Below are 23,592 nucleotides of genomic sequence, written 5' to 3'. Positions count from 1 at the left end.
TAGGCTGAACATAAAAGGTGGAAGTGAAGTGAAGGAAATGCCTGGGTGTCTGGGTGTCTGAGTAGGTGTTAGTGTCATGCATTCAATTATTAGATATTTAGTAGATGGATGTGTTTTGGTGAAAAGTGCACAGCTCACTAATACAACACTGTTTTGTTTAATTTCATGTTCACTGTAAAAATCATCAGATCATGACATACTATTATTTCTGTCATCTCTTTGAGACTGTGTTATTTCTGTGTAGGGTAAAGAGTAATATATGCCTCAGCAGTTTACAAGATATGCTGACATTAAAAAAAACAAAACACTGTGACACTGCCCCCTACTGGGTGGATTAAAGAATTGTCCCAAAACTAAAATGAAAACATTCTTGTTTTTGAATCATCCTCACACTGTGTTCTTCCTTTCTCATTGTGCGCTTGTTTCTCTCTCTTTCAGTCCATGAGCCTTATTGAACTTGGAGACCCATCCCGGAGTCTCGAGAACGTGTGCCGCTGGGCCTTTCTACAGCAGAAGCAAGACACGGGGGACGCCGAGTACCACGATCATGCCATTTTCCTCACGCGTCAAGAATTCGGCCCCACCGGCATGCAGGGTATTGAAGGACATACACGATCCAGTGTGAAGTGCAGCACACTTTGCACATTGTAGGAAGACAAGTGCGCTCTCCTTTCCTGTGCCTCCTATACGTGGCTGCACGGTGACTGTGGCTTTGGTGGTTGATGGTTTTCTGTGCAGCAGAGTACAGGCTAACAGTCAGGCCCAGGGGACGGGCCTCTAAAGCCAGTGGCCTAGCTATCCAGAAGCCCTTCAGCTGCCCTTGGGCGCAGCCTTCAGCATCAGAAAATCAATATACAGAGAAGGGCCAGCCACAGCTCCACAATTAAAGGCAGTGCAGGACAGACAGGCACAGACAGGGAGCTGAAGATGGGCATATGTAGAGGTGGATGCTGACATTCTGGGTCAGGATTAGACACATAAATGTACACAAAAAATAAAAAAATCTTGGATTTTAATGAAACTTTCAGAAAGTAATGATTGTATGTACATCTATAACTTTTAACTTTTGGAGCCACCCCCCCAATTCAACATACCGGTAAATGCAGCCAAATGACTTTAGCCAACACAGAAATGGCTATAACTCAGTCAGTGTGACAGATATTAAGCTTAAATATGGTGTGGTAGGAGCTTGGAGTCATCTTCAACACATGCTTTGAGCACAACACATTGAGAACATCTTTGCCCAAACGTTGGCCATTACCTGTTGGACTGAACTCTGTCTGTCTGTTACAGATTTTATTGAAATTTACAGAAATTAATTGGATATCTGTCTTCAACTGATTAATTTTTGGAGTCAACCTGATTGAAGATGGTTGCCACAGCTAATCAGCACTAGCCAGCACATAAATGGCAATAACTCATTCAGTTTTACCGATATTGAGCTAAAATTTAGTGTGTTGAGAGTCACAACTCAAACTCTAAGCACTACCAGATCAAGATTTCACAATATGGTGTGAGATCCAGCACAGCGTCTAACTTTTTCATTTCTCAACACAAGATAATCTTAGTTTAAAACTAGTATGCAATCCTTCAAGGAATGCTAGGTTTGATTTTCTTTAAGTTATGGTACACTTTTTTTATGCCTTTGTTTCATATATTAAAAAACACTCAGTTAAAGAAGTGAATGAATTCACACTTTTGTGAATAATCGAACTGTATATTATAAGTCCAAAGTTTTAGTTATTGTTTCAAATGACTGCTGTATTCCATCACAGTTCATGAATCTTTGACGTTGCCCATGTCGTCCCGGTTCCTAAGGTTATGCTCCAGTGACGGGGATGTGCCATCCTGTGAGGAGCTGCACTTTAAACCACGAGGACGGGTTCTCCTCTGCCTTTGTGGTGGCACATGAAACTGGACATGTGTAAGTGTTAACAGAAATGTGCTGTAGGCTGCCAGCATGCTACGGCAAAAAAAGGAAAACAAGTCGGACTCCTCAAAGACCGCAGCGATTTTCATTCCAGTTTTGATGCAGCGGTCAATTATCTGACGAGTGAACTGCCGCTGCTTTCCTTTGTCTGCTTCTTGCTCTTCACCTCCCACTCATCCCCAACCTGTCTCCCTTCCCCTTCGCCCCTCTCCTCTTCCTCTCTCCTGCGTAGGCTGGGAATGGAGCACGACGGTCAGGGAAACCGCTGCGGAGACGAGGTGCCCATGGGCAGCATCATGGCTCCGCTGGTGCAAGCTGCTTTCCACCGCTTTCAGTGGTCCAGATGTAGCATGCAGGAGCTGGGACGCTACCTTCAGTGAGACACACACACACACCCACTCATGTAAAGCCAGATTTGATTACATGGACTGTTAAAGGTCAGGTCTAACTTTAGCATTTTAAATATACCTGTAGCTGATATATTTTGTGTGAGTGTGAAAATTTTTAACGCTGTTCAGATTAGTTGTAATTTCAAGAAATGTATTATTTAAAAAAGTTGTTTTATCATTTACATAAGAACAAAAATACACTCAAATAGCATAATTATATAAGACTGATTCATCTGCATGTATTAATGCCTCTCACCATGAAAGACGGGTGATCATGTAACTGCTTGTGTGTGTGTGTGTGTGTGGGTTTGTCTGTTTGTAAAATACTTGTGAAAGTGTTCCCAATTCTGCATCTGTTCGTCAGGAATACTAATAATCCTTATCAGGCCTGTTTGTGAATAATTGTAAGAAAAATGAATAATAACTCCAAAAAAAATGTGACTTTTCTTGCAGTTCCTATAACTGTCTTCGGGATGACCCGTTTGACCACAACTGGCCGTCATTGCCTCAGCTTCCCGGTTTGCATTACTCCATGAACGAACAGTGTCGCTTTGACTTCGGTATGGGCTACACGATGTGCTCTGCGGTAAGTGAGCTCTGTGATTCGACGCTAAAATACTCACGCGCTGCACTGTCATACCGAGGCTGCCCTCCGGAGGAATGACCTCAAGTTAATCTTAGCGTTGTTTTATCTTCTTGGATAACATAAAAATTGAACGTTAAGGCCAAGAGACTTTCAGTGTTTGGGTGAAATCTGTTTAAATGTTCTTTGGGTAATTTCCAATTTGCTGAACGTCACTGTAGTGTAAAGCATATCATCATGATTTATTTTAGCTCTGAATTTATCCTCTTGAACCAAGCCCACAAGCGGTATCTATTCATTACACTCAAATGAAATTACTTACCTAAACGTAGCTATTCACGTTCTTCTGATGTCCTCTGTCTCCTCTCCCTGCCACTGGTGTGATTGACATCTTGCTTAAAAGCAGGTAATTAGTTTTGATAGATATTTATTTTTAATGTTAATATTGTTAATCAAAATAAGCACCTTATTTACTGCCTTGAAACCACAGTGCCTTTACATGAACCTGTCACAAACAGTGTTTTGTAAAGACCAAAACGAAAAAAAACAAAAAAACAATGTCATCATGCACTTGGAGCATCTCTTTTGGCACTGCTCAAAGTTTTCCTCTGTGACTGTGAAGCCACTGTGACACACTGTTGCAAAGCTGTTTCTTGATTGATTAAGGGCCTGTTCAGGGGGGTTTGCACGCATTGCTAGATTACCCTCTATTCTCTTGTCAAACTCAATCCCCTCAGCTACAAAAGGCGGGCCAGTCAGGAACACAGGTAAGGTTACCCCACTTCTGAGGGGGGGGGGACATGTGGCCCCCTCATTTATTTTGCCAGATTCTGTTGTCCTATTCGTTCTCTAAAGTTGTAAGTGTTTGTAACGTTGCTCCTTCTTTTCGTTTCACTTGTTCTTTGTATCTCTGTTCTACCCATTGTCATAATTTGGGTATAAGTCTGCAGGATTCTAAAATGCTCATACTTTGGGACAAAGTGGCTATGAAATCCTCGTTTGTGCAGTGCGTACAGTGCTGTCCAGGACTTTATTAGCATCATATCCTGAGTCCTCGTCTGCAAATCTGTATTAAATCTCTGCAGTACTGGCAGGAAGAGTCTCATTGTATTGGCACTCATATGAGCATAAACAAGTCGAAAGGCTTGGAAAGATGTTTTTCCCCATCCTAAGGGAAAAGACTTGGCCAGAACTGAGGCTATTTTTCCATGTTTTGCATCAGCTTTTAGGATCCTCCAGTCTGACGTAGCTGGATTACCTACCACAGTCCTAGCCACTGTATGTAGCTCACCATATGACATGGAAAGGTCCGCCGAGGTCACAATAGGTAGTAAAGTCTGTGGAAAGAAAGGACAGAGAGCATGCCCCCTGAGATGCTGATTGTAGGTTAGTTTGATGGTATCATCAGCTTTGCTTCATATCTAACAAATAGGAGGAGAATGTGGTCCTCCACAAGCACCTAGGGCTATTATGTAGGTCACTGACACCTCACCTTCACTAAACACTCAGTCCTCTAACTTCCCCAGCGATGTAATTATACCATGAACTCTCACGCTACAAGTCGTGCCTCTTGTTATCATCCATTGGTTAAGTTTGCATGAGTGGCTGTGTGTTTCTCAGTGAAGCGCAGTGTAAAGTGCAGTGGCTCCGCTCAGATTCAGTGTTGTTATTGTTGGGTATATTATTGTGGTGGCTACTGTCGTTGTGACGTTTCTCCTCCTTACTCTACTTTTGTTTTGTTTTTTCCTTTGTTCAGTGTTCAGTCTCATCCTGGCTCTCTTGTTTACCACTGTGCTCATTGTACATTGATCACAAGAAGTGTCTCTGTGCTCCACAGTATCGTACGTTCGACCCATGTAAACAGCTGTGGTGTAGTCACCCAGACAATCCGTTCTTCTGCAAGACCAAGAAGGGCCCGCCCATTGATGGGACTGCGTGTGGGAATGGACAGGTATTGATACATGACCGCCAAAAAACACACACATTGGGGGAAAAATAGTTTGATCCACTGACATGTTTTGTTGCTGTGTTGCAGAAGTGCTTTAAAGGTCACTGCATCTGGCTGACTCCTGACATCATGAAGCAGGATGGAAACTGGGGCTCGTGGAGCGAATTTGGCCAGTGTTCCCGGACCTGTGGTGGAGGTGTACAGTTTCGCACAAGACGTTGCGATAATCCTAGGTATACTATTATTTACTGGAAGATAACTGTCTATTCATTAAAAAAGGGGGAAAAAAGCTACGTCTATTTTCAGATGGTGCTTAAATGATTATTAGCTGAAGGTCTTGTGCTGCATTTGTGGGAAAACTAATAGAATTTGACATTGTTCTGCTCACTGACTACACTAATAGCAATATCAGCTAATAACACTTTATAACTTTGAAATTTACATATTTAATCCTTGTAGCAGCATGCTCGCTAAATGATGTAAAATACTAGGTGTGTGACTAATCTAATGCAATACAAACTGATCGAAGTGCAAATAAACAACTTTATATTCGATTAATTGTTGATTTTTTTTGTTTTTGGCTGAAGCCCCATCCTTACTACTCCAGATACTTTTAAAAACTGACATTTTCTGCTGCCTTTGCGCCTTTATAGCCAAATGAAGTCTTTGGTGAGAAAAGCACTTCCTAAGGTGATATTTTTTTAAACTCCACTTCTGGTAGGTCCTCGAAGGAGAACATTTTAAAAACAATGGCGTAGCATCTATCTTGTGCATGGCCGCCATCACTTTGTGTCATAGAAACACAAACACACATAAAGCTGTTTTTTATCTTGTTTCTGTTGCAGTTAGACTTGGATCATTTTCTGAAATAGTTGATAACTAACTTGAAGAAATTTATCAAAAAACAAAAAAGAAGACGTTTTATGAGCTTCCTCAGCCAAACTAAGCATGTGCTTACAATGTATTGTGATGTCAATAATGTGGACATTCTCACCACCTAGTGGCGTGGCATGGGTATAATTGTGGTTTTTTTTTTAGAATGTGTAGACAGAGAAAATAAAAATAAATGAAGAAAAGAACATTTGTTCAAAAAATATCTGGAGTAGTTTAAACAGGACCAGAGAATTCAGGGGTTCCAGCTTGCAAGTTCAAAGGAGGAAAATAAAATACTGATTAGATGAGTAATAAAAATTTATGTCCCTCCTGTCCTGCCACATTCCCAGTCCAGCCAACGGAGGTCTGACGTGCATGGGGGCGACTTATCAGTTCCAGATGTGCAACACCAACACGTGCGAGGACATCTACAGCGACCCCAGGGAGGAGCAGTGCCACGCTTCAGATCACAGCAACGAACACCACTTGCTGCCTTATGAACACCCAGACCGTGAGTATACACCCTCACAGAGGGTAGAACGATTCGAGAATGAAAAAGGTTGAGTGATGGCACTCTGCCGGAACTGTGAATGCAAATAAAAGCCTAAAAGAAGACAGAAACACATTTTATGGTGGGGTTTGGGTTTTAGACGAGTACAGCTTTGAGGTTTAACTGCACCCTCTCATATAAACATATCTTAAAAAGATTTTAAATAACTGTTTTTGAACTTAAATTTGTTCTCCTTCACCCACCCATTTGCTGATGTCATTTAAACCACAGTAACCTTCACAAATCTTCAATTTTTTTTTTAACTATGTATTTGTTACATACAGACCATTTGATTCACATGAGACACAAAACCCAAAGTTCTTTACCCAAATCTCCTTGTATCAAGAAATTTAAAAATGTATATGTGTGAACATGTTTGAATGAAGCTGAGGAGTTTTTAAGTGATGATGTTGCTTCCTTCTTGATACATATGGAGCTTTCATCCACCTAAAATGCAATTTTAGAGAACAGTATTGAGGTTACTTCCTTTTTTATTTGCTCCTATTGTTTCTAAATATATATATATTTTTTAAAACACGACTTTCACCATCTAAAATTACTTTTCTGTGTGTGAATGTGCAAACACGTGTGCGTTTGAGTGTGTGAGAGAGAAATTAAGGGAGGGGAAATGGAATTCCATTTAGAGTCTGTCATTTTCGTAGTGTGAGAATGTCAACTCCAGATGTGAACCTGTAAGATTTGTGTAACAAATTGTTCTTTTTATTCCCCGTTCTGTGCGTTTCTCTGTGCCAACAGGGAGTGTGAATTATTCCAGAGAAAAGACATTAAGTGTGACACAACAAGCTAGTTAGAAGCTCATCTGATATTTTGGTTTATAAAACCTGCAGCTTTTATAGATGCTTATTTACACCCAGCAAAGGGACTCTTACTAAAAATGAGTATTTTGGATAACTGTGGGACAGTTACTTTTAACCTGTGTAAACGTTGGTTAATGAATGCAATTCCATTTAAAAAAAAAAGTATCTAAAAACAAAACAAAAAGAAATCTATTTTCACATTTTAACCATAATCTATACCAGGTGTGGCCATTCCTGGTCCTCGAGGGCCACAATCCTGCATCTTTTCCTTGTTTCTATGCTCCAACACATCTGATTCAGTGGTTAAATGACCTCCTCTTGTTCTGCAGAAGCCTGTTAATGACACATTGATTCAAATCAGGTGTGTTGGAGCAGAGAAACAAGTAAAACATGCAGAATAGTGGCCCTCGAGGACCAGGTTTGCCCACCCCTGATCTATACAGAGCAGTCATTGCATAACCCTTTTTATCAACACCTTCATACCCCTGGAGCACGTTAAAAACACAGACTGGATGCCTTGGTTTGGCTCTTTATTTTGATTTTTGGTTTTGTTTTGTACCAATCATTGATTGAGTTTCTTGTATTTTATTATGAGTTCAGGCAGTTCTGACTATTCAGTACTTGTTGTCATACCACTAGCTGTCCTCAGTCATCTTTGTTTTTGCCTCTTGACATGCCACCTGTTTTCCATTAGTAATCAGCACACCTGAGGTCCCTCACTAATTACCTCTCTCTGTTCATATACTCCTTTTTCTGCCCTTCTTTGTCAGATTCTCCAGTTAAAACCTTTTAGTTCTTGCTTATTCCTGTTACCTTTGTTTATTTAATGCCTTGTTAAGTTGGTCTGAATTCCTTCCCTCTGAGTTTATTAAAAGTTTAAATTTTGGTCCTGAATCTGGCTGCTCTCCTGCATTTGGGTTCAACGAACTAGCGATAGGAAAAAAGGTTCTTTTTCAGGAGTCATTTGGCTCAGCTCGCCATGAAGAGCCATCAGCTCTCAAATGACTTTTCGCGTAGTACTATTAGTCAAGAGCTGTTGGGACCTGAAAGGGTCAAAGCTTTTTGGTGAGCTGAGCCAAATGATCTGGACCCTGAAAAAAAAAACCAATAATTTCAAAGCAGCACTTGGTGAAGAGTCATTTGAGACCCATAAGAGCCAAGACCTTTTGGTAAACTGAGCTAAATGATCCTGGAAAAGAGACTTTATTCACATCACTACAACAGATGGACCTTGTGGGACACTTAAGGTGGTCCTAAAAATGACGAGTGTTGTTTTCTGTTGGTCCAGCTGAAAACTTGCTATCATGTTAATGTGCATATGCACAACTTTGGCCTCATCATTTGTGACTGCATGGTAGAAAAGGCTTCATTCAGGTGAATGAAATGGAATTCCCACATTGTTAGTGTGGATTGTCGTTTTAACTTGACAGTGTGGTTCCCATCGTGATGTAATGCTTGTAAAATATTCGTAGCATGTCTGCCACCTGTGTATTAGTGTCAAAACTCCAAAAGACAAGGTCCCTGGATTGTGGCCATCTGTGTGATGAAGCAGGAGTGTTGATTCTCACTGGGATTCTGCCAGGTTTTGTCTCCGGGGGCTCGTGTAGTCGTAGTATGACTCAGGCAGACAAACACAATGAAACGCAGTATTGAGCTGACTCACAGAGAGCTCATTCAGAGCATAAAAATAATCACATGTGAGTTGTAAAAATCAAACCGTCCGGACGATTTGCTGTTTTGTTACTAATGTTGGACACACCTTTGTGTTTGCTCCTCAGCTAACAAACGTTGCCACCTTTATTGCCAGTCTAAGGAGACGGGCGATGTGAGCCTGGTGGAGAAAATGGTCCTGGACGGCACGCGCTGCTCCTACAAGGACCCGCACAGTGTGTGCGTGCGTGGGGAGTGCGAGGTGAGTGACTTTACCTTCGTGCATCAAAGCGACGCAGCATTCGGGTCTGAATATGTGTCTTTGTTAACAGAAAGTGGGCTGTGATGGCGTGGTTGGCTCCTCGAAGCAGGAGGACAAGTGTGGCGTGTGTGGAGGCGACAACTCCAGCTGCAAAACCTTCAAAGACACAATAACACGGATAGCAAAGAAGCAAGGTGAACTGTACGGTTTATTGTATTTATATCTGAGACACTTGATGTCACCAAAACTAGCATTAGAAGACATTACAACATGAAAAGAAATAAAAGCTGTTTTTTTCTTGTTGATTGCATTAATCCCTTCCTCTCCCTTCACTGTTTTCTTACACTTACATTAGCATCGCCCTCTAGAGGAAGATTTGTGAAATTGTTTCTGTTCCTTAAAAAAAAAATCTGAGGTTACAGCCTAATGAATGTTGTAGACATTTTGTTGCCATAAGCTACTGATAAGTATATTATTCTACTCTAATGAGCCTGATGTACATCAGAAATCCAGGATTTAGCTGCTTTTTCAGACTAAAAGTTACAAAAGAAATTCAGGGCCTGTGAGTGAGAGTATTTGATTGGAAGACATTTTTACTGGGTTAATTTGTGCAGTTTGAGTTGTTTTTAGGAGGACTCGATTATGTTAAGGCCATGAACTTCATGAGTGTGTCATTTCAGGTTTCCTCAAGGTTCTTGAAATCCCAAGAGGCGCGAGACACTTACTAATTCAAGAACTACAAGCCACCCCACACACTCTTGGTATGCGTCCCCTTACCTCGCTCTTTCTTCAGTGCCCATTTCTATATATTTGCGTAAGAAAAAAATATATTTTGGATTCCTCATTTCTTTACAGCTGTTAAGAATGTGGCATCAGGATTGTTCTTCCTAAACGGGGACGATAAATATCCTAAATCCCGCTCGGTCATAGAGAAAGGCGTGGAGTGGGAATATGAGAACGACAAAGACAAGGAAACTCTTCAGAGCACCGGACCCCTCAGACATGGAATTCTAATAATGGTACCCCATAACATGAATAAATTTAATTTGTTCTATTTTTATTCTATTTTTCTTTTTTCTTATTTCACAATTTCGTTGTACCCCCGTGGCACAATGACAAATAAAGAATTCTGATTCTGATTCTTAAGGTTAAGTTAAAACCCCAAATTAAGCCAGTTTTCCAACTGATCTCCTGCTGATGTTTTTGCAGATGAAATTACACGGAGACGAGGACGTGTACTTGTCCTACAAGTACATGATGAATATGGGCGGTGACTCTGCCATTCAGAACAACATGCTGGTAGAAGACAGCGCCTACGAGTGGGAGCCTAAAAAATGGTCCTACTGCTCCAAGGCTTGTGGCGGAGGTACAGTGCAGCCAAAGAATACAGACCCCAAAATCTCCTGTTCTTGTTTTTCATAATTTATCCCCCCATCCCCCTCCAGGGAAGCAGTACCTGCGGTACGGCTGCAGAAGAAAAGTTGACGGCAAGATGGTTCAGAAAAGCTTCTGTAACAAATCTAACATGAAGCCAAGAGGAGACATCAGAGACTGCAACATGAAGCCCTGCCCTCCACCCATGTATGTACCATCTTATTTGAACAATTAACAGATATGAGTTGGGAATCTAACAAGACATGGATTAGACATTTTAAGCTGTCTTTTTGCAAGGCAAAGGCAAGCAATGTTTTGGCCTGTGCCTGTCTGTGTGACTGTTTGTTCTCCATGTTGGAAACATATGTCATTTCCCACTGGACGGATCCTAATGAAACTCTCAGAAAGTAATCATTGGATGTATGTTTGCAACTGATTAACTTTTAGAATCAATCCAATTCAGACTAGCTGCCACAGCTAATTGACTTTAGTAAACACAGAAATGGCTAAAACTCTGTCGATTTTACAAATACTGGGCTACAATCGGATGTGATAGTTACTGAGAGTCATCTGCAACATATGCTTCATGTGCTTACAGATCATACGAGATCACGCTACATTGCATGAGATTGACCTAACGGTTATAACTCTATCATATGTCATTATAATGTATATCTCAGTTTAAAACTCTGCCATGAAAGGCAGCAGGTGATATGCATTTTTTTTATTTTAAAGAATGCTAAGCCTTTACATTTTTTCTGTTTTTGACTTCCAGATGGGTGGCAGGGGAGTGGCAGAACTGCAGTAAGCCCTGTGGAAAGACAGGGCTGCAGGTCCGCTCTGTCACCTGTGTGCAGCCGTCAGAGGGCAATACAACACGCCTCATCCACAACAAACACTGCAGCGACGACCGTCCAGAGTCCCGTAGACCCTGCAACCGGCATTCCTGCCCCACCCAGTGGAGAGTTGGCCCGTGGTCACATGTATGTGATCTTTATTGTTACCAGTACAATCTAAACATGAGGTTCATGCACTTCACGTGCCTTCAGACCGCTTCAAGTATAATTTGCATCTTTAATATTCCTATGTGCACTGTAATCTGTGATTTTTTTTTTGCACTATGTGTCCGTGTGTGTGCTCTGTGTCACCAGTGCTCAGTGACGTGTGGTAACGGGACCCAGCAGAGGCAGGCTCTGTGCCACACCAGGGACAACACCATCGGCTTATGTTTAGATAGCAAACCAGAAACTATAAGAGTTTGTCGCCTGGACCCATGTCCCAGTAAGTCCTAAATAAATACCACTTCATAAATAACCTTACAAGACATACTTAGAGCTAATGCTTTACAATGCATATCAATTATACATAAAAAATGTCAAAACTGTATCTGGAACAAAGCCAGAAACAGAAACTGTTAAGTCTTTAGTATTAACAACTTCCTGTAGGATAAATATGTAACCAAGCAGCCCCATGCTATGTAGTTTAGGATACTGTCAGAGGTTTTTCTAACCTTTTGACTGGTGAAGAGGACAAGAGGCAGAAAATTTAACTTGAAATCAGTCAGACCTGGCGAAAGTTTAAAAAAGGGGAGCCAGAGTATAAAATCATTAAAGATCCAATATTAGGCTCCTTTACAGATTCATAATTTTAAGTTGAGGTCAGCTGAAAACAGCTTTGTTGTTTTATTGTGTAGAAAACAAAATGTAATTTCTTTGCACTGAACATTTTATCAGCTCCTTTTGTTATTTTTGGAAATGCAAATCCTTTACGAAAGGGCTACTCAACTGCGGCCTGAATGTTTCAGACTTCCAGAAGTGGATTTTGACCTAACTCCATCACTCTGTCTTTGTCTTCTTGCAGAGGGCTCATCGGACTTCAACAAAAACAGCAACATTCTGATCCAGTGGCTTTCTCGTCCCAACCCCAACTACCCGAGGATCTCCTCACGTAAAACCTCCCTCTATAGCTCCCAGCCCGGCCTCCACAGCGGCAGCCGCAGCTGCATGCCTGTCCTCTGCTGGGCCCTGCCCGTCTCTGTCCTCCTGTCTCTGCAGGGCCGGCCCCGGCTGGCCCCCTGACCTGCCCCTTCCCCACGCCTTGTGCCTGTGCCCACGCCCGCAAGCGAGCGGCAAAGCTTTCGCTTCTCTTTTGGGGGGGGGGATGTTGTGTCTCTCTCTCTCTCTCTCTCTCTGTGTGTCCGAGGCGGCTCTGACCGGGGGAGGTCTCTGGCTCCTGTGTGTGCTAGTTGGTTCTCTCTTGCTCTGTCTCTCTTTATCTCTCTATCTATCCTCTGTGGAGCATTGTGTTGTGACCGCTGGCCAGTCGAAAACTCAAAAGATCAACAACAAAAAATCTGACGTGAAAAGGATTCGAAGTGGCAAGGTGAACAGGTTTTCATTGGCACCTCCTGTGACGTGTCAAAGAGCCTTCCACGTGAGACGGGGAGGCCTCGCCCTCTGCATGTGGCGGCCATGTTTTGCGCGAGCTAGCTGCGTGTTGTTATGGGTTACCACTCCTGAGGCGCGGCGGCGCTCTATTCTTTCTGTAGCGCGTATTGAGGAGAAACAGATGTGAAAATAAACAGAAATGTTATATAATATTCATATAGAAAAAACATATATATATATATATATTAAAAATATGAAAGCTTTATTGTGAATGTGATCTGAGGACATCTTTGCTAAAGTGCTCATCTGACATCCTGGTTCCATTTGGGGATGAGAATGGTGTCTCATTCTAACGTTCCATTCTCAGACCGACAGGAACTTAGCACAGAAGTTGGAAGTGATATGAGTAAACCTTTTGATTTTTTCTCTTTTTTTTCGGAGGGAACTGGGAGGTGAAAAACCTTGAAAGACAATTAAAAAAAATAAATAAAAGGGTAAAAAAAAAAAAAAAACAGGGTAGTTTGACCACTTGAGGTTGCTTCCCATTTCACCTCATCATCAGCCATCCTCTCTGACTGTTATACAAAAATTCAATAAATGCAGCTTATTTGTGCTTGCAGACTTTAAACAAATACATCTATAAATATATTTGTATTTATATATACCTATAAATCTAAAATCTATATGAGTGACAATAATATTAATAGTTTTACCATGAATAAGCTGTAGCTTATTTGCCTAAAACCTTTGGACTGCTATTGATCGCTTAGATCCTTGACTGTTATGTGTATTTTTTTATTGATTTTACATGAATACAGATGAATATTTAATAAAGGTGAAGTGTTTTGGGGGAACGGGTTTGACCTATATTATGCAGGACTTGGTCAGTTAGTTGCCTCTCCATTCTCTCAAATGGATCAGTGGTTTTTCTGTCGCTTCTTGTTTTCTTTCAGGATAGGATCACGTTTTGTCATGCACATTTGCATCCATCACCTGTACGTTTGCCTCTACATGTGCGTGCGTGACACGTTTAAATACTGTGTGTGCGTGGGGTGGATGTGCGTCTTACACGAGGGAGTAAAAGAAAACGAGTAATTGTCAAAAAACTTAGAAAAAAATTAAGTGTGGGCATGAGTGTTTGTGCGCGAGGCTGCTGCATCATTTTGGGATTTTACACACTGCGATCAGATACAGAAATACCTCATAAACTTTGATTTGAGAGCGACTGGTGATTTCACTTTATTTTGATGAACATGTAACCACATGAACAATGCCTTATCTTGGATTGAATGTAATGGCATTTATCTGTGAAAGAGATGGCTTTACTCATTCAAAGTTTCACTCGGAATAGAGGCAGCTTCAAACCAACTAACAAACTCACACCCGCCAACCATCAAAACCTACCAAGGTGACGTTGGACCATTGTCTGACTACTGGAAAGGGTTTTCAAAGGGCCTAAGGTATTGACACATATGGCATCTAGAGAAAAAAAAACACAACAAAAAAGCAACACTTCAGAGTTGTCATTGTATTGTGATCACATATTTTTGTTGTGACTATGTAGCGAGCTATCCAAGGTTTCCTGCTGCTGGAGTTGGACTGTACGAGACCAAGCCAGACCTAGCAGTGCGATACTGTATATAACATTGGTGTTGACTGTATTTAATAATGTTCATGACTGTTATCTTCTTCTATAATATTCTATACTATGGGTAACTGTTTTGTGGCTTCACTGGCCTGCTGCGTGGGGCTGGCTAACGTTCGGCTAACGTTGAAGAAACCTTCAGATGGACTACGTGCACTGCGTCTATATGCACTTTGATTTATCAGGGAAATTTTATTAATGTTTTGTAAATGTTTCATATGACACTTAACGTGCCATTCCAGTTTTTACATCATCATGGAAATTATGTATTTTCTTTAAAAAAAAGAAAAAAAAGAAAAGCAAATATAATTTATGTACTTCATGTTTTCTTTGTTTTTTGGGGGGTTTATTTTCAACCGCTGAACAGATTGACTGGTTGATTTCCAAGTAATCAAGTGTTTTACCAAAGTGACTGTGAACTTGTAACTTTCGATACAGTTGAATTATTTTTCTTAAAAAAAAAATCTATATGATGAGGAGGAGGAGGCATATATCTCATTGTTTCAGTTCATGTCATTCTCAACAGCAAAGTTGTATCAATAAAAACCTTTTAAAAAGTGTGACCTTTCTCTTTAGGGTTGTTAGAGAACAGAGTTGCTTTTACTTCTGTGGTGCACGCCAAGTGTTGAAACTTTGACAGTTAACTAAAAATGCTGCATGTCTTGCATTAGCAGACAATACATTGAATTAGATGGTTTATAGCAAAAAATCTAACCTAAAAATCACAAATTCACTGACAACACAAGACTGGCGACCCTTCTTTTCTGTTTCAGTGGCTCTGGACTAATTTCATGACCTCTTTTGGGTTTTTCTCATCTTTCCTGAATCCTCTGCTGATGGTCTGGCTTTCCTACTCTCTTTTTGCAAAATGTGAAACACACACACACACACAGGCATGTACTTTTATGTCTCCTCCAACATGCACATGGAAACCATTGCTAATGTAACATCAATATCTTCCAGTGTGCAGAATTTAACTCACAAAGATCAACAGTCACACGTTGCTTCATAGTCTCAACTTTTGTCTGCGCCAAGTCTCAGATCTGTGTTCTCTCCTTCACAGGCCAGCATTGTCATGGAGACCGCTCTGTGTTCTGTCGTATGGAAAGGCTGAAGCACTACTGCTCTCTGCCGGACTACCAGCGATTATGCTGCAAGACCTGCAGCAGCGTCAGCAGCACAGAACCTGTGCCCAGATCCGCCTCTAGATCCACCCTCATCCCCTCTGTTACAGATCCTTCACCCAACAACATCTTGAGCTCTGCCTTCACCACCTCCCAACCCATTAAAGCTGTCATCACCACCGTTTCAACTTCCCCCACTGATTCATGGGCTACCACTCCTCTCCCAGTCTCCACCACAACAACTCTTCGTTCCAGCCCAACTCCACTGAGTACCACAGTAATAATGCCCACTCATCCACCAGCTGTAACCACCACTCCTTTCCTCCCTACCCCCTTTCCTAATTCAATCACTACAGTTCCCACGGTGGAGAACTCAGATCTGGTGTTGCAGACCACTACAACTGCTCCAACAGCTGGGACGATAACTTCCACAGATTCTACATCAACCCTCAGTACTGAACAGACTAATCCAACAGAAAGCAGTACTAAAACAGACATCCCACTAAAATCCAAATCTGACAAGAAAATCCAATTAAACACTAAGAAAAAGGGGATTCCACCAAAGACTGATCAAAAGAAAAAAACAGAACCAAAAAGTACAAAAAAGGAGATTCCACCAAAGACGAATCTCAAAAAGAAAATAAATACTACTCCAAAAATTGGTACTCCTAAAAAGACTAATCCATCTAACACCACTGCAAAAAAGATTACTCCAGCAAATGCTACTCCCAAAAATACAACTTCAACAAAGACTGCTCCAAAAAAGCTTACTACAGCAAACACTAGTCCAAAGATTGGAAATCCAAAAAAGAATAATCCATCAAAAACCACTGTGAAAAAAAACACTTCAGCAAATGCAAGTGCCCGAAATACAACTTTATCAAACTCGAGTCCAAAAAAACCCACCACAACAAACAATACTCCAAAAGTTGGCACTCACAAAATGATAAATCCAACAAACACCACTGAAAATACGACTACTCCAACAATCGCTAGTCCCCAAATAACAACTTTAATAAACACTACTCCAAAAAACATTATTGAAGCAGGCACTACTCCAAAGATTGGTTCTCCAAAAGAGATTAATCCAACAAACACCACTGAAAATAAGGCGACTCCAACAGTTGCTAGTTTTCAAAATACAACTTTATTGAACACCACGCCAAAACAGATGACTAAAGCAAGCTCTACTCCAAAAATTGCCACTCCCAAAAAGATTAATCCATTCAAAACCACTGCAACAAACAGTACTCCAACAATTGCTAGTCCACAAAATATAACTTTATCAAACACAAGTTCAAAACTTGGTACTCCTAAAAAGACTAATCCATCAAAAACCACTGTGAAAAAAATAACTCCAACAATTGCCTTTTCCCAAAATACTACTTTATTAAACACTACTTCAAAAAAGACAACTAAATCAAGCTCTACTTCAAAAATTGCCACTCCCAAAAAGATTAATCCATTCAAGAAAACTGCGAAAAAGACCCCTCCAGCTAAAGCTAGTCCAAAAATTGGTACTCCTAAAAAGCCTAATCCATCAAACACCACTGCAACAAACAGTACTCCAACAATTGCTAGTCCACAAAATATAACTTTATCAAACACAAGTTCAAAACTTGGTACTCCTAAAAAGACTAATCCATCTAAAACCACCACAAAAAAGACTAATACAGAAAATACTAAACCCAGAAAGATCATTCCATTAAAAACCACTCCAAAAAGACCTACTTCTGCAAAAATCAATCCCAAAAATACGACTTTGTCAAGCACTTCTCAGAAAACGAATGCTACAGCAATAAAACCTCCTAAAAAAGCATCTCCACCAAATACTACTCCGAAAAAGAGCACTAAAGCAAACACTTCTTCCAAAAAGATAACTCTGTCAAGCACCGTTTTTAAAAAGCCCCCTCCCAAAAAGTCGACGACAGAGAAAAAAGATAAACCTTTACCTAAAAAGAAGGTCCCAGCAAACGCTAATCCCCAAAAGAACATTGTGCCCAAGACAAAAAGCACAAAACAGACTCCAGCAAAGAAAACTCTTCAAAACAAGGCAAAACCAGCACCAAAAAGTGCTGCTAAGTCAAAGACCAAGGTCAGTCAAGAACTGAAGGAGAAAAAGACTAATTCAAAACTGAAAACACTGTTTTATACCACAACTCTCACCCCTTTTTTGATAAACAAATCACCAGAAGAAGAGTTTTCTACCACTCCTCTCAGCGGCAGTGGCACAATGCTTACCATGTCCTTCCATGAGTCAGGAATCAGTCCCACACTCCTCAGCAGGGGAACAACAGAAGCCACAACACCCAGCCTCTTTACTGATTTCATAACACCTACAGGACGCATTGACACTGAGGATGTCTCAGTAGCAAGCAGCGGAGATGTTACGGACACAAGTGGGACCTTTCCAAGTGGCGATGACAACAAAGAGTCCTACACCACTGCAGGAATGGTGAGAGACACTGTTGTGCTGGAGGACGGCCTGTCCATAACGATCCCGACAATAAACGAAGATGGCACGACCGAGTTCGCCTCCTCACCCTGGCTGGACCTGTCCGAGTACATCCCTGTGAGCGTCCCCGTTCCCACAACAACCTCTGATCCCGGTGCCTCGCTTCCCACAGTAATCAGCCATTCCGAAAAGGAAGCTGCGGCACTGGCGCCGACGATGGTCTCGACCTTAAACCCTCAGCAAAGAGATGCGGAGAACAACGAGAGCAACTTCATTGACGCCTTCGACAGCAAAGCTGCAGGCGCGGACGGCAACGTCTCTCAGAACAACCTGATTCCAAAGCACCGGGTCAGCCTCAGAGAAAAAACCAGGAACAAACGTATCCAGGAGCTCCTGGAGGAAAAGCGAAACTTTCTCCTCAGGATGAAAAGAGGCCAGACTGCACATTAGAACAAGCCTTCCCATTTCTCTTATAGAGATGAACATTTCTGATGCACCTCTTAGCTGCCACATTGTTGTAAATCAGGCCTTCCTAAGAATCTAAAATGATCAGGACTACTGCAGGGACAGAAGATCATTGCCAAACTATTGAACAATTGTGTTGAACAGAGAAAAGGTCTTTGGCGGACCAACTGATGAAGATTTAGTGCTAATCCCTTTGTACATTTGTAAAACAAACGGGAGGAAGGCTGGGCATCCTGTCTGACCAGCAGCCTACAAAGCCAATCTTTTTTTTCTTTTTCTAAACCACTCATGCTCCTGTTTGTGGATTCAGTCATGTACAGTGCTGTGCAAAAGTTTTAAACCACTCTGTATTCCTCTTTACTTTGCTCTGCAGAGGAGACAGACTTAACCCCTTATTTTTTTATAGTGGTCTTGATCTCCGGACTTTCTTAAAATGTTTCAAAGTTTGTCTTTGGATTTTTGCTGCTTTTTCCCTCGCTTTGAGTTCAGTCCTCGTATTTGACTATGACAGTAAGTAGTGCAGTGTGTGCTTGTGTATAATATACAGCAGATGAGCAGTTATGTCTTCAACAACAGCACTCGATCAAACATCTTTGCTATTTTTCGTACAACAAAGATTTATCTATCAGGGACCAAATTGTATCTTTGTCACAGGCTGCTGTAACAAAATCCTTAAAGAGTCACTTGTTAATCCTTGGAGGGTTTTTTTAGGTGGCTTAACAAACAAACAAATAATAATCCTCTGAAAATGACCAGGTACTGGACTGAAAATGAGTAGAAAAGTTCATATAAAGATCTTGATGGACCTTCAGAAACCTAAACATCAATTGACCAAAACCACTTTAAAAGACAAGTTTTTCTCCTCAGAAACAAAATATGACTCAAAACTTTTGCACAGTTCTGTAGATAGATTTTTTTATATATATGTGTATTTTCTTTACCGGTACAGAACCACCAAGAATCAAATTCTCCTTCCTGTATGATACTACTGCCAAGGACTGCACCTCCCCTCACACATACATGTTAGTTCAAATCTGTCTCCTGATAACAACTTCTGTTTGATGAGATGAAGTTGTTTGTTGTTGGGTTTTTTTTAGCGCTGATACTCTGAATCCTCTCCACCAACTGAGCTGGAGCTTCTCGAGCCCTGAAATCAGTGAAGTTATGCCCGACCTTGACAAAGTCAGAGTTGACTTTTGGTTTTATTGCTGTTCCGATGTTTTATTTCTTTACTCTGATTAGATTCTGCTGCCATTCCCAAAGCAGCGATTCTCTGAAAGGCTTCTAATCTCTCAGGAACTCTCGGTGTGAAAGTTTAATCGGAGGTACTTCAAAAACGCACAGTGCTAAAACGATTTGATCAGTTGTCACTGAGCCAGGTGAAACCCAAAGTAAAAGAAAATCTTGATTGTTTCCTTTTTTTAAAACAGTCAAGCGTGGTGCTTTTTTTCTGTCTCTGTTGCCAAAAGCAGGGTTTTTCATAAAGATATTTATGCAGGAAAACTACAAAAAAATAGAGAAAGAAACAGGCTTTATCATATTGTATCCAAATGAAAGCTTTAAGAGCTGCTTTATTTCCTTCTCTAAAAGCTATAAAGTTTGTACATCTTTAACTTGCAGCAGCCATGACGCTGCTTTTCGTTTTGTACAATATATGTACATATGAACCAGAAGTTAATGTTTAATATTTATTAAAGTTTAAGTGCTATTTTGCAATTGACGTGTGTTGTGTATTTTCTATAAAGAAAAATCATCTAACCAACTACTTTTTTGGCTGTAAAGATGCAAACACGACAAAAAAAAATTGACAATAATAATAAGTTTAAAGAAATGCAGATGAACCACATGCATCTGTGTCAGCAGAGTTCCCTTTTTAAACTTTTAAAAGCACACTTGCAACATTTTCTTCCAGTTGCAACGTAATACTAAAAGTGTCCTCTAGGGGGAGACACTATTCCTATCCACAACAATAGTGTTGGTAGTGTTTGTTTGTTTGTTGTTGTTGTTTTCTTTCATTTTGACAGCAAAATCAGATCATGCTGAAAGTTTTTATCATAAAATTGCTTTATTTCTAACTTCAACCAAAACTCAGTTTAACTTTTTTTTACTTTTGTTTGTCTCAACAGTTGAATTTCAAATTTTATTTCAGTAAATCTCCTTTCATTGATGAATATGATTTGGTTTACATTTTGTTTTTAGGATCATTAAAACCAAAACCCCAGTATCTTTAAAATAAAATTTCTAAAAATAATAAATAAATAAAAAAGCATTCCTAGATTAAGTGCACATTGCCTACCACCTTTCATGCCAGTGTTTGAAACTAAGATCATCTTATCTTGAAAAATGTCTGAGTTTTAGTCCCATGCAATATCACTACATATTGTAACATTTTGTAAGATCTATTAGCACTCAGAGTAAGTCCTGAGGATGACTCTCAGCTACTGCTGCACCAAACTTCAGCTCAATGTCTGTAAAATTGACTGTTTTTGTGTTTGAAATCCGGAGGTCTCTAGGAGGTAGGTGGTGATCAGGTTTCTATAAAATTTGTCAAATGAAACGAATGATTAAGACAACCTTGGTGTCTGCCATAAAGGGTGTTTATACACATGAGTTGTAGCAATAAAACTATTGGCAGGTGAGATGGAGGACTCTGAAACCAATAAACGAACTGAAAGGTTGGGTGTTTTTATCACCTGCTGCTGTTCAGCTGGAACACTGTCAGAGGTCTCAGACAGGTCAGGGGTCAAAGACCTGAAGACGAGCAGGCTGTTGGAGAAAAACAAAATCCGACCGCCTTACAGCCATGATTAGAAAACAGAAAGGACATGGCAGCACCACAAACGTGCCGAGGTAGGCCAGACCCCAAAGCTTACACAGAGAGGTAGAGAGGCTGACAGCAGAGTTCACTGGAGGCCATGTTCTGGGGCTTCGGGGACTTTTGTCCCACTCTTCTTGGCTGAAAGGTTCAAACTCAGATTCATTGGAGATTTTTTATTTTTTTTTAAAAAAACAACTTCTCCACCGTATGAATTCAGTCGTTATGATGTTTGAGCCGAAACGGGAGGATCCTTGATGCCTGATTCTCAACAAATACTCTAATAAAAACTTCTGTTCAGATCAGGGAATCAGGCTTCTAACAGTTTTAATGTTATCGAAGTACCTTTTGCTCAAGCTGCAGCATGTTCCCGACTTTGATCTATTTCATGCAGAAGTTTTCTTTTACCTTTAGAAGATAGAAATGAGCTCCATACTGAGTCAACAAAGGACCTAAATATTGATGTTACACCTGTTTATGCCTTGATAAAAGTAAAAAAACATTCTGAACAAGTCGTATGGTTTCGGAAACATTCAACTTTGTTCACAAGGCTGAACAAATGTTTCATTCATTGTTAATACTTTGTAATTTCATTTAAATTCACCTTCTGTTGAATGATTACTAATTTGACTGATGATTTACAGAAACCTTCAAAAACTAATGGACGTCAGCTGACTGAACTTGTCCACAAAGGCTCTGGTTGTTCATCCTGGTCCCTTGTGATTAAATCTTCTCCAAAACATCTGAAATCTAATCGTTCTCAGAATCAAAGCTCCTTTCAAAGAAACGCCCCTCTCTGGCCTCCAGAGGAAAAGTGTGACCGCTTCTCAGAAACTCCCCGGCATCTGGGAGCTGAGTGGTAAAAATCAATAACCAGGCTCAAGAATCTCAGCCGACCTTCGCTTTAAAGTGCCTCGCTCTTCTTACCGTCCGGTAAACACAGCTTTTATCATTCATGAGCGTGCACAAAAAACATCCACCTGTCCTGTCCTCTGTCCTAATTTGATTCTTATTGACTCAGGAAGAGGATGAGAACAAGACACTGAGCGCTGTGACAGCTTAAAGGGATGGTTAGGATCTTTTGAAGTGGAGTTCATGGAAAAGTTATGAACAATAATATCTTACCTGCTGCAGATAGCTGCTTCTTCTTCTTTACCTCTTTTTCACCAGGAAAAAAACCCATTGAGATTAAAAATCTCTTTTACAAGAGCATCCTGGCAGCGCTTTGAACAGCCTTCATTTGGAGAAATATAGTTTAGCCAGCTAAAGACAGGGCCAAAACCAAAGTGAAATGATGTTTTTGATCAAGACAGCAGCTTTTTGTTTTGTCCCTGTCCCCAGTTGGACCTGCCAGTAGCTTGTCAGTCCAGTCAGAATTAAACTATATGCAACTCGTTCTGGCAAAATGAGAGATTTGTTTTCATTTTGGGTTATTATTATTTTCAAATTTTCCTTTGCAAAAGTTTCAAAATGATCTATAGTTGTTAGATTGTTTGTGTTTTTTTAATTTGGTGATTTATCAACATAGCTAGCAACAAGTGAGTTTTGTTTGGTCTAGAACAGGGGTCTTCAATCCTGGTCCTCGAGGGCCACTATCCTGCATGTTTTCCTCGTTTCTCTGCTCCAACACACCTGATTCAGTGGTTAAATCACCTCTTCATGTTCTGCAAAAGCCTGTTAATCCCCCATTGATTCAAATCAGGCGTGTTGGAGCAGAGGAACAAGTAAAACATGCAGGACAGTGGCTCTCTGTCCTGCAAACAAACTCATGCTCTCTCTCTCACACACACACAGCCAAAACCATTATCGAGGACCAGGATTAGAGACCACTGGTCTAGAATGATGTCTCCATTTAGCCAGGACTGGTCCCATATTTCTGAGGCCATTTAAAGCTCTTTCTACAACAGGTAAGATATTATTTGCTCATAACCTTTCCACAGAACATGCATGTTGTGTAAAAGCCATTTTACATGTGATATTTTGCTAACAAAACAAGCAAACAAACTCATGCTCTCTCTCACACACAGCCAAAACCATTATCGTCCTCATTCATAGTACCCGGAGACTCCACACAGAAAGATCTGCAGAGATTCAAACCAAAGGCATCCACTACTTCACGATGCAGCCGTCTGTTCTGGTTTAAGAAAATAAATATTGATCTTGGTGTGGAATACTGACTTGTTTTTAAATAAAGCAAAAAAGAAAAAAAAAGGAACTGCATGTTCTATTAGTGGAAAGGATTTAGGGACTTTATTTTGTCACTCACAGTCATTGCTGCTAATATAAGTCATATGCAATGGGAAAAAAATAGCAGAATCTTTTCT

General features: G+C 40.6%; 1 protein-coding gene across 1 annotated transcript in view; it reads left to right on the top strand.

Moving 5' to 3' along the window:
• The window catches only part of adamts2 (ADAM metallopeptidase with thrombospondin type 1 motif, 2), a 127,467-nt gene extending 107,298 nt beyond the window's left edge, over positions 1 to 20,169 (top strand). The window contains exons 6-23 of the mRNA XM_037977271.1: positions 439 to 595; positions 1,819 to 1,924; positions 2,163 to 2,306; positions 2,773 to 2,905; positions 4,740 to 4,853; positions 4,938 to 5,083; positions 6,074 to 6,234; positions 8,870 to 9,003; positions 9,074 to 9,197; positions 9,684 to 9,764; positions 9,859 to 10,022; positions 10,213 to 10,369; positions 10,449 to 10,584; positions 11,153 to 11,360; positions 11,529 to 11,658; positions 12,238 to 12,324; positions 15,473 to 16,749; positions 16,990 to 20,169. Coding sequence (XP_037833199.1) covers positions 439 to 595; positions 1,819 to 1,924; positions 2,163 to 2,306; positions 2,773 to 2,905; positions 4,740 to 4,853; positions 4,938 to 5,083; positions 6,074 to 6,234; positions 8,870 to 9,003; positions 9,074 to 9,197; positions 9,684 to 9,764; positions 9,859 to 10,022; positions 10,213 to 10,369; positions 10,449 to 10,584; positions 11,153 to 11,360; positions 11,529 to 11,658; positions 12,238 to 12,324; positions 15,473 to 16,749; positions 16,990 to 18,438 — 4,908 coding nt within the window. The 3' untranslated portion in view covers positions 18,439 to 20,169. The remainder of the gene's footprint in view (positions 1 to 438; positions 596 to 1,818; positions 1,925 to 2,162; positions 2,307 to 2,772; positions 2,906 to 4,739; positions 4,854 to 4,937; positions 5,084 to 6,073; positions 6,235 to 8,869; positions 9,004 to 9,073; positions 9,198 to 9,683; positions 9,765 to 9,858; positions 10,023 to 10,212; positions 10,370 to 10,448; positions 10,585 to 11,152; positions 11,361 to 11,528; positions 11,659 to 12,237; positions 12,325 to 15,472; positions 16,750 to 16,989) is intronic.
• Positions 20,170 to 23,592: the final 3,423 nt, after the last annotated feature.

This window comes from Kryptolebias marmoratus, linkage group LG9 (genome assembly GCF_001649575.2).
Source record: "Kryptolebias marmoratus isolate JLee-2015 linkage group LG9, ASM164957v2, whole genome shotgun sequence".
Classification (NCBI taxonomy): domain Eukaryota; kingdom Metazoa; phylum Chordata; class Actinopteri; order Cyprinodontiformes; family Rivulidae; genus Kryptolebias; species Kryptolebias marmoratus.
This window is presented reverse-complemented; position numbering and strand designations above follow the sequence as displayed.